At 40.3% G+C, this 13,371-nt stretch overlaps 1 protein-coding gene across 3 annotated transcripts in view; it reads left to right on the top strand.

The window, feature by feature from the left end:
• Positions 1 to 13,371, top strand: part of ARHGAP10 (Rho GTPase activating protein 10) — a 337,104-nt gene that overhangs the window by 89,023 nt on the left and 234,710 nt on the right. For all 3 annotated transcript variants that reach the window (XR_011648553.1, XM_058284486.1, XM_058284541.2), the window contains exons 2-3: positions 2,151 to 2,246; positions 2,320 to 2,381. Coding sequence is in view for 2 of the 3 variants with exons in the window: in XM_058284486.1 (XP_058140469.1) it covers positions 2,151 to 2,246; positions 2,320 to 2,381 (158 nt within the window). In the remaining variant the exon portion in view is untranslated. The remainder of the gene's footprint in view (positions 1 to 2,150; positions 2,247 to 2,319; positions 2,382 to 13,371) is intronic.

Below are 13,371 nucleotides of genomic sequence, written 5' to 3'. Positions count from 1 at the left end.
TTACCAATTTTTGCCAATTTGATGAGTGCATTGAGTTATCTTGAGGTTTTAAGTTGCATTTTGATGATCACTAATGAGTTTGAATGACATTTCATATGGTTAGAGGCCATCTGGATTTTCTCTTTTGTTAAGTGCCTGTTTAAGTGCTTTGCCAGTTTTGAGATTGGGATTTCTGCTTTATTCATTGATTTGTAGCAGTTATTTATACCATCTGAATGTGAGCTATCTTTATTCTTTTTATGTCTTTAAAATAGTTTAATTTTAATGCAGTCAAATTTGGTTAATCCTTCTAAATAAGTCCTCTATTGCTTTGTAACAGATCATCCCAAAACCTGGTGGCTTAACGCATTAGACATTTATTTATATCTGTCTGGGTAAGGCTCAGCTGGGCAGTTGTGGTCTTGTCTGGACTGCTTCCTGAATGTTCAGGGACGCTCCGCTTCTGGGCTTGACTGTCTGAAGGGACAGGCAGGTGACTGAGCCACATGTCTTTCATCATCCAGCAGGTTAGTGTGGGCTGGTCCGCATGGAGGAGTGCCAGGTTCTTGAGGTGGAGGTTCTGCACGGACCAGTGTCACTCATCTCCGGTTCTTTTAGGCAAGGCAAGCCACAAGACCTGCTTGGATTCAAGGGATGGGCTAACAGACTCCCCATTAGTGGGAGGAGTTCCTAGTCACCTTGCAGAGAGATATGCATGGAAGGGGGAGTGGAGAATTGCAAGCACAGCAAAACACAAATTAGAGGAAAAATGAAATTTCAGAAACCACAAGACGAGCTGAAAGAATCTGGTGAGCATTATTAGAAAGCTGAAGAATTAAGAGAAAGCACTTGGTCTGGAGGACATTGGGGAGTCATTTATTTAATGATGGAGATTAAAGATTTGTTAAAAAAATAAGTGGCACTTTCCATGTAAAATTAAGTCTTTTATTAATCTGTCGTTCCTTGTTTCTTCACTATAATATGTTGAATAAAAAGAATAAGAGAACATTGCTTCTAATATTCCATCTTATCAAATTAAAAGGAACTCCCAATTTTACATTGTTCTTTTCCCTTTTCCATATTTATTTGTGTATGTGAGAACTCTTATCAGCCAGCAGTTATGTATTGCATTTTTTTTTCTAATTTTCAATTTGCTTGATGTGAAGTCTTATTTGAGCGTAAATATGAATATCATTGTGCTGAAACAGGAGCTGAACAGGAGTGCAGAAATCATTGGGCAGTTTCTTAGAAAGTGCTTTAGATGGAAAGACCAGGTGGAAAGGGCAAGAGCTTTGGACAAAATGGCTCAAGTACAACAAATCTTTTGCTGTGTATTGGCTGTGCAGCCTTATGGAAATTATTGAAACTTCCTGAGCTGCAGCTTCTTCCTTATTTGTAAAATGGAGATAATAAACTTTATTCAATTCATCTCTTGAGAGTATTGAATGAGATAAAATATATGTATCACCTACCATAGTGCTTGGCCCATAAAAGGTTTTGAGTAAATGTTAGCCTGTTTTAGAATGGTTTTCTACTATTTTCTATTACTCCCCAATAAAAAAAATATGAGGGCCTCTAAAGGCCATTTGCAGAACTTGTTCTTTCCACCATTTAAGCTTGGTCTTTAGTTACCCACCTGCTGTTGTTCTCTATGAAAATGAGTAGTTTTCTCATTTTGAATGACCTCAGTTTCTCTGGTCAGAGTGGTTATTTGACAGTTAGCTAAGTGTACTGAGTTGGCTAACTTTGAGCTTCTGAGATGTTTAGTTTTGAAATTTTGGCAGCTAGCCAGATCTCATCAAACCCTGAAAGATAGGAATGTGTTTTCTCCTAATCACAGCCTAAACTTTTGAACTGGGCATGTTTTGGCCTGAGTGAGCAGAGAAAGGGACAGTGCTGTAGGGAACAGTGTGAGGAAGTTGGGCCCCGGGAAGTAGAAGGTGGGGAGGGAATAAACATTCCTCCCGTGCCTGTTCTGTGCCAAGACATGGAAGAGGAGGCAGCGGCAAGCCAGGGTGTGTGCAGGCTGAGGATAATGGGCCCCTTGGCAGAGGAGTTGGGTTCTTCCTCTCACAGAGTAAGTAGAGGACAGCTCTTCAGCTCTATTAATCTTAGGAGGAATAAATTCCTTATAAGCAGGACCCCAGTAATCCTTAACTTTTTCTTCCTAGGTCTCTCAGCGGCCCAGCGGAAGTTTGCTCATTCACTCAGAGACTTCAAGTTCGAGTTTATTGGTGACGCAGAGACTGATGATGAACGCTGCATAGGTGTGTAGGAATGGCCTTTTGGTTTGCTTTACTTTGCTTTGGCCACCAAATAATAATTCCTTTTCCCTTACAGATGCTTCCTTACGTGAATTTTCAAATTTTTTGAAGAATCTGGAAGAGCAGAGAGAAATTATGGTAAGTTGAGGGATGTAAATTAATAGGGGATTACTTTACATGGGGTAAATCTGGGTTTAGAAGCTGGTTCTTATAGAAGTTTTGATGCATTTATCCAGGGAGAAAGTGGTGTATTTTAGTGGAAAGGACCCTGGAGTCCAGGTGTCAAGAGCCCCAATTTCTAGTTCCACAGTGGTGCCAACAGCAGTGAAATCTGCGACAAGTTACTCAACCTCTAGAGGCAGGTCCTGTTTCTTCTGTAATGTGGTGGGTTGGACTAGTTAGGAGTAGAGCACTTTCATTTAGGTTGAATATCTTGCAGAACCATAATATATCAAGTGGATAAAAGCAAAAAAAGTTATGTAGAAGCTGAGGAATGAAAAGGGGAAATTGGAACCTGACCCACACCTCTGTCGATTTCTAGGCTGGGTAGAGAGGGAGAGAACTTGGGCCTGGAAGTCTTAGAAATTCCACCTTGTGTTGAGATTTGTGATCATAAGGGTAATAATAGTTGCCTTCCAACAAAGTGCTCCATTTGCCTGGTGCTATGCTGAATGCATTGAATGGATGTTCTTATTTAACTTATCCTTCTGTATCAGTAATGAATTTTGGGGAAATTGAGTAATTTCTTAAAAGCTTATACTTTCTTCCTAATGGCTGATATTTGTTTTTAACTGTGTGCCAGGTATTGTTCTAAGGTATTTGCCTAATATTAAGTCATTTAATTGTTATACCAACCCTATGAAATAGGTGCTGTTATTACTCCCTAAGGTCATATGGTCACTAAGAGGTGGAGGTGGTACATACAAACGAACCACTATAAACCACCTGCCGTTGCTGCCAACTTCAGAGATATTGAAAGTTCCCGAGTTGTGACATTGGGACTTTCTGTCTGGTACACTTGTAGTATGGGCGAGAAATAGGAGGAGGGCACTAATTTTTATTTAAAAAGTGATAGGGAACATGTTCTCTAAAAACCCTAATATAATTTGCACCATTCCATGCATTCTGATGTAAATTGTATAGATTATTAGTATCATAGATGGTATCTGAAAGTCCTGTGGTCTGTTACATTTTTTGACACAGATTGATTTATTCAACCATTATTCATGCAAATTCATAGTTATTGATTTTTCACATCTAAGGATAGATGTCACCTTTCTACTACATTAAGAGTATGTGCAGAGTGTATGAGTAGGTTGATGAAGGTGCACGTTCTTAGCTTATGTAAATAATATAAACTTTTCTGTTCTCAAACTGACATTGATATTTAGTTGTACTTTCCAGCCACTTTCCTGGGGACCCGAGTATGACAGTTTGAGATTATTTATGAACCCCCAAAAGGAGAAGAATTGTGTTTGTAAACTGGTCTTTTCCTCTGGGTGTGATACCCTTTAATTGTATTAAATTCAAAAGTTTTAAGTTTATCTAATTAAACCAATTTAAGGCTTTTGATTTGACCATGTCAGTAGGGCATGACTCAGGCTTGTCTCCCTATCCCCCTGGGGGGCTGATATAATCAGACACTCACTCAAAAAGACACGCAGAAGAAGATACATGGGAAAAGAGAGAGTGCTCCATAGACACAGAAGAAGAGAGAACTTTGATCCTCGCCCTGGGAAGAGAGATGAACTGTTCACCTGATAGTTTGCAGCTGAAGAGAACAGAGCCCACTGAGCTGATAAGGCATGGAAAGAAACAAGCCCTATGCCAGACTCATACGAAGCCCTGAGAGACAAGTGCCATGCCAGCCTATAGCTGAGATTGGAAGAAGCTGGGCCCATGGAGCCTAAGGAGAAAGAAGAAAAGAGAGACCAGACAGAGATCGCCCACCACCTTGCTTCAACACATGGCAACTGACTTTGGTGAGAAAGTACCTCTTACGGTACCTTGAGTTGGACTCTTTGTGGCCTGGTAACTGTAAGCTTTATCCCAAATAAATACCCTTTATAAAAGCCTAACGATTTCTTATTTTTTGTATCAGCACCCCTTTGGCTGACTGATAACACTGAGCATCCAGTAAATATTTATTGATCTCTTCTTGTGTTCCAGTTACTGTTTAGAATCTGGAGACACAGTGGTAAAGAAGCAAAGTCCCTGCCTTCATGGGGGTTATAGTCTAGAAAGGAGAGGTGATAAATAAACAGACATATGCTATATTGTCTGACAATGATTACTGCTGCAAAACAAACCTACAGCAGGGAAGGGGCAGGAAGTGGGGCAGGATAGATAGGATGAAGAGAAAAAAGACCTTTTCAGCAGAGACCTATATGAAGCATCATGCTGGTTTCTGGGGAAAGTGAGTTCCAGGCAGAGTGGTGCTGGATCGTTAGCTCTAAAGAAATACTGCGTGACCCCTGTGTGCACTGATATACTATTTCTATTTTATGTTCCTTGAGATGAATTGATGAGGTAAAAAAACTGGAACTTGGTCTTAGTTCCAGGTTGTCTGATATAGACAGCATGGCTCACAAAGCTATTGTTAGCTGACTTACTGGTTTAATCTTCACTTGTGATGGAGGTTGATAAGAGTTTTTGTCTTAGGGTGGATGAAGGTGACAAGATTGGGTTTCTAGTGCAGGATAGAAGTGAGAAAAGGGTAATGTCTATATATGGCCACAAACCCTAGAGGGAAAGGCACAGTAGCTTACAACTCGTTTCAGGGAACAGAAACACTTGCTAAATATTGAGAAGCTACCCAAAGAAAGCAGTGGGTGGCAGCTAGGAACAACTATAGAATTGACAAGACATATATCCTCCAGTTAATGTGCAGCTCTGTTGCTATTAAAGTGAATCGTTGGGGAAGGAAGTGGATGGAAGGCCAGTTTAAAGAAGCTAGAGTATTTCCTCTTTTGCAACCAAATTCAGTTCCGATGAATGGGTGTGCCCAGCCCTTTATAAAGCCAGAACTGTCATTTTCAGGACAGGGTTTTCAAATGATCATGTTGCCAACCCTGACTGTGACAGTGTTTATTCAGACTGGGGGAGGTGTACTGCTAGTGGCTGAAATTGCTGGGCTCACTTCTCTGCATGTCCTCTGAGGAAAGGGCTACGTGGTGTTTCGTTGCCAGAATTCCGGAGATGTTCTCTTTGGCATGGCAGGACATGTTGTACTTATCTGAGGTGGGCAGCTGTCCAAGAATTTAAGAACTTTTAAAATAGTGCTGTCCTGTTTATGATGTTCTTTTCAAAGCCCTTCATATTGTATTTACTTCTCTGCATGTGCCCTTTTATCAGATCGTTTAGTTTGTGTCCCGAACCTAAAAATGACTGTTCAGTTTCTGAGGGTTATGGCAAATTGGGGCAGGTGTGTGAGCCCAGTGGTTTGGGACAGGCTCAGGTAAGTGGGGATGCCAGGAGAGGGGAGGTCAGCTTTGCTCACTGGCCGATGCACAAAAGCGCCACTTGTGTTGCTCTTGAGCATCTCTATCAGCCAGAAGGCTGGGGGGCCGACTGGCCTGCCAAGCACAAGGGAGGCATCTCACCACCAGCTGCATACCTTTCCCCATTTGGGCAAGATCACTGTTTGCATACACAGACTCTTTAGGCTTTTGATTCCCTCCCCTATTTTTTTTTTTTTTTTTCATGTGCCCCCCCCCCCCCCCCCACAGATTTCACCCTTTTGAAAACACTGGGCCCCTGGGAACACTTGCTGGTAATATCCCCTGGGCTCACACCCCACCAGAGCAGGCACTAGGCTTCTGAGTACTGAAGTCTTCGGTGATAGTTTAAATGGTGCCAGGCAAGAAATGATTCTTGTTTCCTCACCCCTTGTTGTATTTGCTTCCCTCCCTGTCTCATGCATTCTTCCATTGTTTCCAGGCTCTTAAAGAATCATGTGTTTAAATGATTTTTTAACAACTTTTTGTTTTTGACACTGATTTTTGTTTAAAATTTTCTATTTTTTTTCTTTCAAAAGTACGTATGATATTAAAGTGAATCAGAATTATATCACCTTTGAAGAAAATTTCATGATATTTAAATTGGTACGGCCTAGGGCAGTGGTTCTCAAAGTGTGGTCTCTGGTCCAGCAGCATCAACCTCACCCGGGACCATGCTAGAAATGCAGGTTCTCAGGCCCCAGCCCAGCACTCCTGAATGAGGAACTCTGAAGTGGGGCCCAGTGGTCTGTCTTTTCATAGACCCTCCAGGTGATTCTGAAGCATGCTTAACTTTGAGAACCCCTAGCCCAGGGTGCCAGTGAAAGCTCCTAGCCTTGGAGCTAGATTTATCTGAAAGTTGGATGTGCTGTGAATAGCTTTTTGATGACTTTATGCATACCAGGAGGTTAAAATAATCTTTAAAATCCTAACTTTTACTTGTCATTTCCAGAGGATTTTGGACTATATCTAGGTTGTTTATTTTAGTGAACCAGTTTCTGCTGGTGGTAATAATTTGAGTGTTACTTGGTTTGCATTTTGTATTGTGAGTTCCTGTATGGTGATCACTTTCCTAGGCATTACATGTCTTTGAAAAGGCGATTCCCTTAGTTTCTCTTTATTAGTTATACTGTTTACATGGCAAATCGAGCCTGTCTTAATCAGTTATTTTGCAGGAAAAGTGCCACATTTTTTAGATGGAATTGTGTTGGTGGGCACATTCAGAACGGGCAAGAATCCATCTTGACCATATTTATGAAAACATTTCAGTTTGGTTTGAAAGTTTTCAATGACCTAATTTTGTGAAGAATTTTTCTTCTTGGAACTGACCTTTACAATTTGACAACATGGCTTTTTTTTCATTTGAATCATGTTTTTTTTTTTTCTTTCTGTAAACACATTACAATTCAGTCAGCTAGAGATGTTATTGTAAAACCTATTTTCAGTTATGTAGCTTTTGAGAGTTTTTTTTTTTTTTTTTTTACTGACCCATAACCCTATAGAGGGCTTAAATCAAAATTCTAAAGTGAGTGAGGACTGTCCTGGGCACAGGGCCTGGATTCCTTCCAGAACCCTTTCTGTGTAGGGCTTGCCCCATGACTCAGTGTCCTCTCTATTGGTGACTCATCATCATCTGTGGTCACAGCCTTGTCATCGTCAGCTTCTACTTCCCTATTGAAACTTACATTTCCTATGTTTCATGTCCTTGGGGTCTGTGCTCTGCTTCTGGGGAATCAGCTGGCTCTTCTGATAAACTGGTTTATACTGATGTGAAAAGGCTAAAAAGCAAGAACTTGGACTCTTCTCCCTCTTCCCTGCCACCCTTTCCCCCCACCTTTCCAAAAAAATATCTTGGGACCTTGAATATAAACAGCCCATTCATTTAATTTTCTTATCCAGAGGGGTGGTTCTGCTTTTGGGGATTAATTCTGCTGAGTCTGTAGTCTCATAAGGAAAATATTTTGGGCTGAGACAGACGGCCTCAAATTATTCTTCAGACCCTGTCATGAAATGCTCAGTGGTATGGCCTTGGCCTTCAAAACAAAGAGCTTAGAGAAGCTTACATTTAATCCATTCATTTTTAAAAATAGGGAACTTGGAGCTCAGTGAGATGTGGCGACTTGGTCTACATCACAGATCAGTTGGTGATTGAAAGGAAAATGGGATCTTTCTTCTATCTCCTGTTATCCTGAGGTGGTTATTTCTTGCCTTTAGTTCCTTGTAAGAGTAAATACCTTTTCCTCTACCTTTGAGTATTAGTGAAGTGGGTGTGTATCTTATCATTGCCTTCCACTGAGCAGCAGTCATGAACAAATGTACGTTTTATTTTCCCTGATATGTTGGACAAACTGTAAGGACTACTTGAGGGAGAAATATGAATGCAGGTAATTGTTTGAAAAATTTCCACTGAGGCATTCTAGTTAGATCAGGAAAGGGCCAGTATTAGTCCTAAAGAGTGAATGCTATTATCTGGGCAGAAAATCCTGGATACATTAATGGAACACTGCTTTAAGAAATACTGCTTTTCCAATATACTTGTTGACACAGAGGAAGAAAGTGTGTGGGAGAAAACCACAGACACTGGTGACAGAGATAAAAAGTGATTCAGAGGAGCTGAACTCTGAATATGAAGAAGTCTTAAGAATATCTTAAATGCATTTTATTTGCTTTGTTATGTGTGCACAAGGGTGATACATGATAAAAATATATCTCTCAAGAGTTTTTCAATAAATACAACAGTTCTTAAGTATGAAGAAAAAGTTGTGTCAGGATTTAATTAGCATTTTTTCCTTAGCATATAAACTTAATATAGCACCTTACAATTGATGGCATCTTGGATTCAATGAAATATGGTATTATAATGATGGTGGGGGTTATTCGAGGTTCAGGGGACTTTGGGACTTGAGGTGGCCATGCCTCTCGGATATCCAAACGCAGGCAGCGTAATTGACCAATGGGCCCAGCTGCTACGTCAGTGGGAAGGCCACGTTTCCTGTGTCTGCCCACCCAGTCACTGAGCACAGCAGGGGAGCTAAGGCAGACTTGTTCCTGGGCAGCTGTCACAGGGGGCTCTGGGTGCAGGACTTCCTGACAGCCTATCTGAACTTCCCTTAAGTTGCACGGTAGCCAGCATGCTTCCACCCAACCTTCCTTCCTTCTCTGACTCCTTGCCCTGGAGTCAGGCCTGCATGGCTCTGCCACAGCTCTTCCAGCCTCCCTGGCTCCCTCCCCATTTTCTCTCTCAGACGTTTCCCCTAATGAATTTCATATATGGCTAATCCTGTCCGGTCTTCTCCTTCTTGGAGGACCCAGACGAACACAGAAACAGACGCTTTGGGTGAGAGAAAACATATGTAGGAGACCTAGCATAGGCACTCGATGGTTTCTATTATCATCATCAGTGGGAAACACTGCGATTATGTGAAGACTGTGTCTTTAGCTTACCTGAGTTTATAGGAGACTCCCACTTAATTACAAAAACAGATAATTTTGAAAGCCAAGCTCCTGAGGATGAATTAGGCCCTCGTCTTAAGAAGAGTTGCTCTGCTGGGGGCTTCGTAGTGGAGGGACGAGTTAGCAAGAGCAGGGAGAGGGCTTCGGCCCCGCCCTCCTCCTTCCCCCTTGGTGCACAGACCACCCAGACAGCCTCGCATCGCAGAAGGGACTAGAGAGCTGGCCTTTTTTGCCTTGATCAGAGGGATCTTTTCCTCAGCATTTCTTTTTTCTTTTATTTTCTTGATTCTCCCTTTTTATTCCCTTTCTAAGCACTAGGTTCCATTTCAGGCCCTACTCTGAGTAATGTCATTCACTTCAGATTAAGATTCTTATTTAAAACTAAATAGCAAAATTTCAGACTCATGTTATTTATTTATTTTTTTACAGCTTTCAGACAGGCTTCTCTTTCACCTACTTCCTTGGGATTTTATTCCCTCTCATAATGTTCTGCCCAAGTAGTTACTTTGTTTTATTTTTATTTTTTATTTTTTCAATATATTCCTTTTTTTTTTAAAGATTTATTTTATTTATTCCCTGCCTCTCCCGTTTCTCCCGTTGTCTGCTCTCTGTGTCCATTTGCTGTGTGTTCTGTGTCTGCTTGTATTCTCATTAGGCGGCTTCGGGAAGTGATCCTGGGGCCTTCGGAGTGGGAGAGAGGTGATCACTCTCTTGTGCCACCTCAGCTCCCTGGTGTGTTGCATCTTTTATTGTCTCTTCTCTGTGTCTCTTGTTGCGTCATCTTGCTGCGCCACCTCTCTGCGTCTGCCGGCACTCCTTCGCGGGGTGGCTTTTCCTGCATGAGGCGGCATTCCCACGCAGGGCGACTCATTCCCCCATGGTCCAGCTTGCCCTCACCAGGAGGCCCTGGGCATCGAACCCTGGACCTCCTATATGGTAGATGAGAGCCCAATTGGTTGAGCCACATCCGTTTCCCTTTACTTTATTTTAAAAAGTAGAAACTAGGTCCTTATTGTCCCTCATGCACAGAAGGAAAGAAACCCAAGGTTAAGTATTTGCATATCCTTATTTAGACAACTCATTCCTAATATGATCATTAGTATTTATTTAAAAAATTTTTTTTGGCGATACCAGGGATTGAATCCAGAACATTGCACATGGGAAGCAGTCGCTCAACCAACTGCTACATCCACTCCCCATTAGAGTTGTTTTTTTGTTTGTTTTGTTTTTAGGAGGTACCAGCGATAGAACCCGGGACCTTGTATGGGGAAGCAGGTGCTTAATCACTTAAGCTGCATCCATTCTCCCAGCTTTTAAGAGTCTCAAATTTTCTGAAGATAATAAAAAGAAAATCTGTACCAGCTGGCTCTATTTAAGTAATCTGAGAAAAATTGTTACTTTCTTCTTTTCAGTTGATGTCCTTCGAAATTGATGCTAATTTCTTTTTTTCATTTTTTAGAGTGATTTAGTGTTTAAAATGTTTTCATCTAATGGCAAATAAATATACTAAGATATTTTTTGTAGAACATAGACATTATGGGAATCTAAACTTTTGTGACAGACTGACTTAACTTTTTTTTGAAAGGGCATAGCCAGATATTCGGAGAATTAAGTCAGAGACCAGAAGTTGCCTGAACATCAGTTCAGATCCTCTGGTTTTGTAGGTTTCATGTTATTCAGAGTTCAAAAATGAAAGGTGTTAAAAATTCTTAATGAGACTTCTTTTTTAAACAAAGTGCCAGTTTTATTGATATGCAAAAAGCTCTTTGAAAATCAATAAGAAAAAAGATAAATGATCTAACAGAAAAATGGGCAAAGAAGATGAAAGGACAGTCCATAGAAAGAATTGTACAAATGGCCAGTAAACATGCAAAAAGCATAGTCTCATATATAATCAAGGAAAAATGAAAGTTTTAATGAGGCACTATTTGCATATCAGAATAGTATAGATCACAGTTTGATAATTCTTACTGGCGATGGTTGAGAAAACAAATTCTCACATAAACTGTGGATGAGATTGTAAATCTGTAAAAGTTTTGGAGGTCACTTTAGTCCTATCAAATTTTTCAGAATGCATACTCTTTTTAAAATAGTTAATAGTAATATTTTAAAATTTTGTTTTGTTTTTATTTTTAAAGGAGCTTTCAATTACATAACTATTACATTGAAATATAAGTGATTCTTAATGGGGACTTTTAAACTCTTGAACAATTGAATGAAAGCAGAAGTGTGGTAATTGAACCTAGTGAATTTGGAATGTATATTTCACATGACATGCTTTCTAGGTTGTTAAGTGAGACTGCCGTAGTTTGAATAAAATGAGACATTCATGAAACAATTTCATATTTATTGGTTCCTAATTTTCAAGTTTAACTCTGTAGAATTAATTTATAGCCCCTCTGCACCTATATCCCTATTAGAGATTTGGGTACAGATTCATTAATTTTCTTACTAGTTCTTAACTAGTAAGTTTGAGATATTACCCCTATAAAACTTAATTTAGTTTTCCCACTATTTTTTCCTACCAGGAGGATTAGATTAAGGTACATTTAAAAAGAAAATATAGAGATTTATCTATTTAGAAGTTAAAATTGCTTCTGGCTTGATGTTCCCTTCCTTTTTATACTTAATTGTGTTAAGTAGATAGGGAGCAAGTATTATTCCTTCTTTACAGTTGAGAATATTTCGATAACAAAAGGAAATTGTTTTTCCCATAGACTAAAAATAGAACTTGTCAGAGCAGTAACAAAATGAAAAAAAAAAAAAAGAAAAAAATCTGTCTTCTTGCTGCTATAACAGATTGCCATAGATTTAATGGCATAAAACAGCACAAATTGATTATCTTATAGTTCTAGAGGTCAGAAGTGAAAAATCACATCATTGGGCTATACTCAAGGTACCAGCAGGGCTGGTTCCTTCTGGAGTTTCTAGAGGAGAATCCCTTTCCTTGCCTTTTCTCTAGAAGCTGCTTGTATTCCTTGGCTACTGGCCCCTTCATCTTCATATCTAGCAACATATCATCCTACTCTCTCTCTCTCTCTTTCTCTCTCTCTGCTTTGGCCATCACAACATCCTCTCTGACTCTAACCCTTCTGCCTCCCTTTTATAAGGACCCTTGTGATTGCATCAGGCCCACCCGGATAATCCAGAATAATCTCTCCATCGCAAGATCCTTAACTGAATCATACCTTCAGAGGCCCTTTTCCTTGTAAGGTCCCGGGGATTAGGAGGTGGCCATTATTCAGCCCACTCGATTTGGCCTCTTATGTGTCATGTGGCAGGGCTCTTTAGGAACACTGAGTGTGAAACTTTTAGTTTTATGTCAACAGCAGAGTATTTTGACTCTCTGCTCTTTCTCTTTTTATTTTCTTAAGATTTATTTATCTCTCCCCCTCTTGTTGTTTGTGCTCGCTGTTTGCTTGTCTTCTTTTTTTAGGAGGCATCAGGGAACTGAACCTGGGACCTCCCCTGTGGGAGGAAGGCACCTAATCTCTTGAGTCACCCCCCCGCCACCCATTCCGTGCTTGTTGTGTCTCATTGTGTTTCCTTGCTGTATCTCTTGCTTCTGTCATCTCACTGTGTCATCTTGTTGCATCAGCTTGCTGCACCAGCCGGTTGTGTCAGCTTGCTGTCTTGCTTGTCTTCTTTAGGAGGCACCTGGAAGAACCTAGGACCTCCTATGTGGTAGGCGGGAGTCCAGCTGCTTGAGCCACAGTCATGGCACAGAGTGTAAACTATAATGTAAACTATAATCCACGCATAGTGGCAGTGTTTCAACAGTGGCAGTGCTCATCAATTTTAACAAATGTACCACACTAATGAAGGATGTTGTTAATGTGGGAAAGTGTGGGAGGGGGAGGAAGTGGGGCATATGGGACTCCCCTATATTTTTTATTTAACATGTATGTAATCTAAAGTATTTAAAAAAATGTTATTCTAACTTTTACATGAATCTTTTACATGAGTAAGTTCATCACAGCACACATTTTGAATTTTTCAGTGCACCTCCTGGGCTGCATCTGTCTGCATTCTTTGAGATAGCACTTCTTAATCTATGTGTGATGTCTTCACTGGAACTGTTATCTAAACCACAGTTATCCATTTGCAGCATAGTCAGGCTCTTTTTTAAAAGTGTATCCCTTAGATGTATTTTCATGATTTTCTTAATGTAGCTACTT

This window comes from Dasypus novemcinctus, chromosome 1, assembly GCF_030445035.2.
Source record: "Dasypus novemcinctus isolate mDasNov1 chromosome 1, mDasNov1.1.hap2, whole genome shotgun sequence".
NCBI classification, from domain to species: domain Eukaryota; kingdom Metazoa; phylum Chordata; class Mammalia; order Cingulata; family Dasypodidae; genus Dasypus; species Dasypus novemcinctus.
The sequence above is the reverse complement of the archived record's forward strand: the minus strand, read 5'-3'. Positions and strand labels throughout refer to the sequence as shown.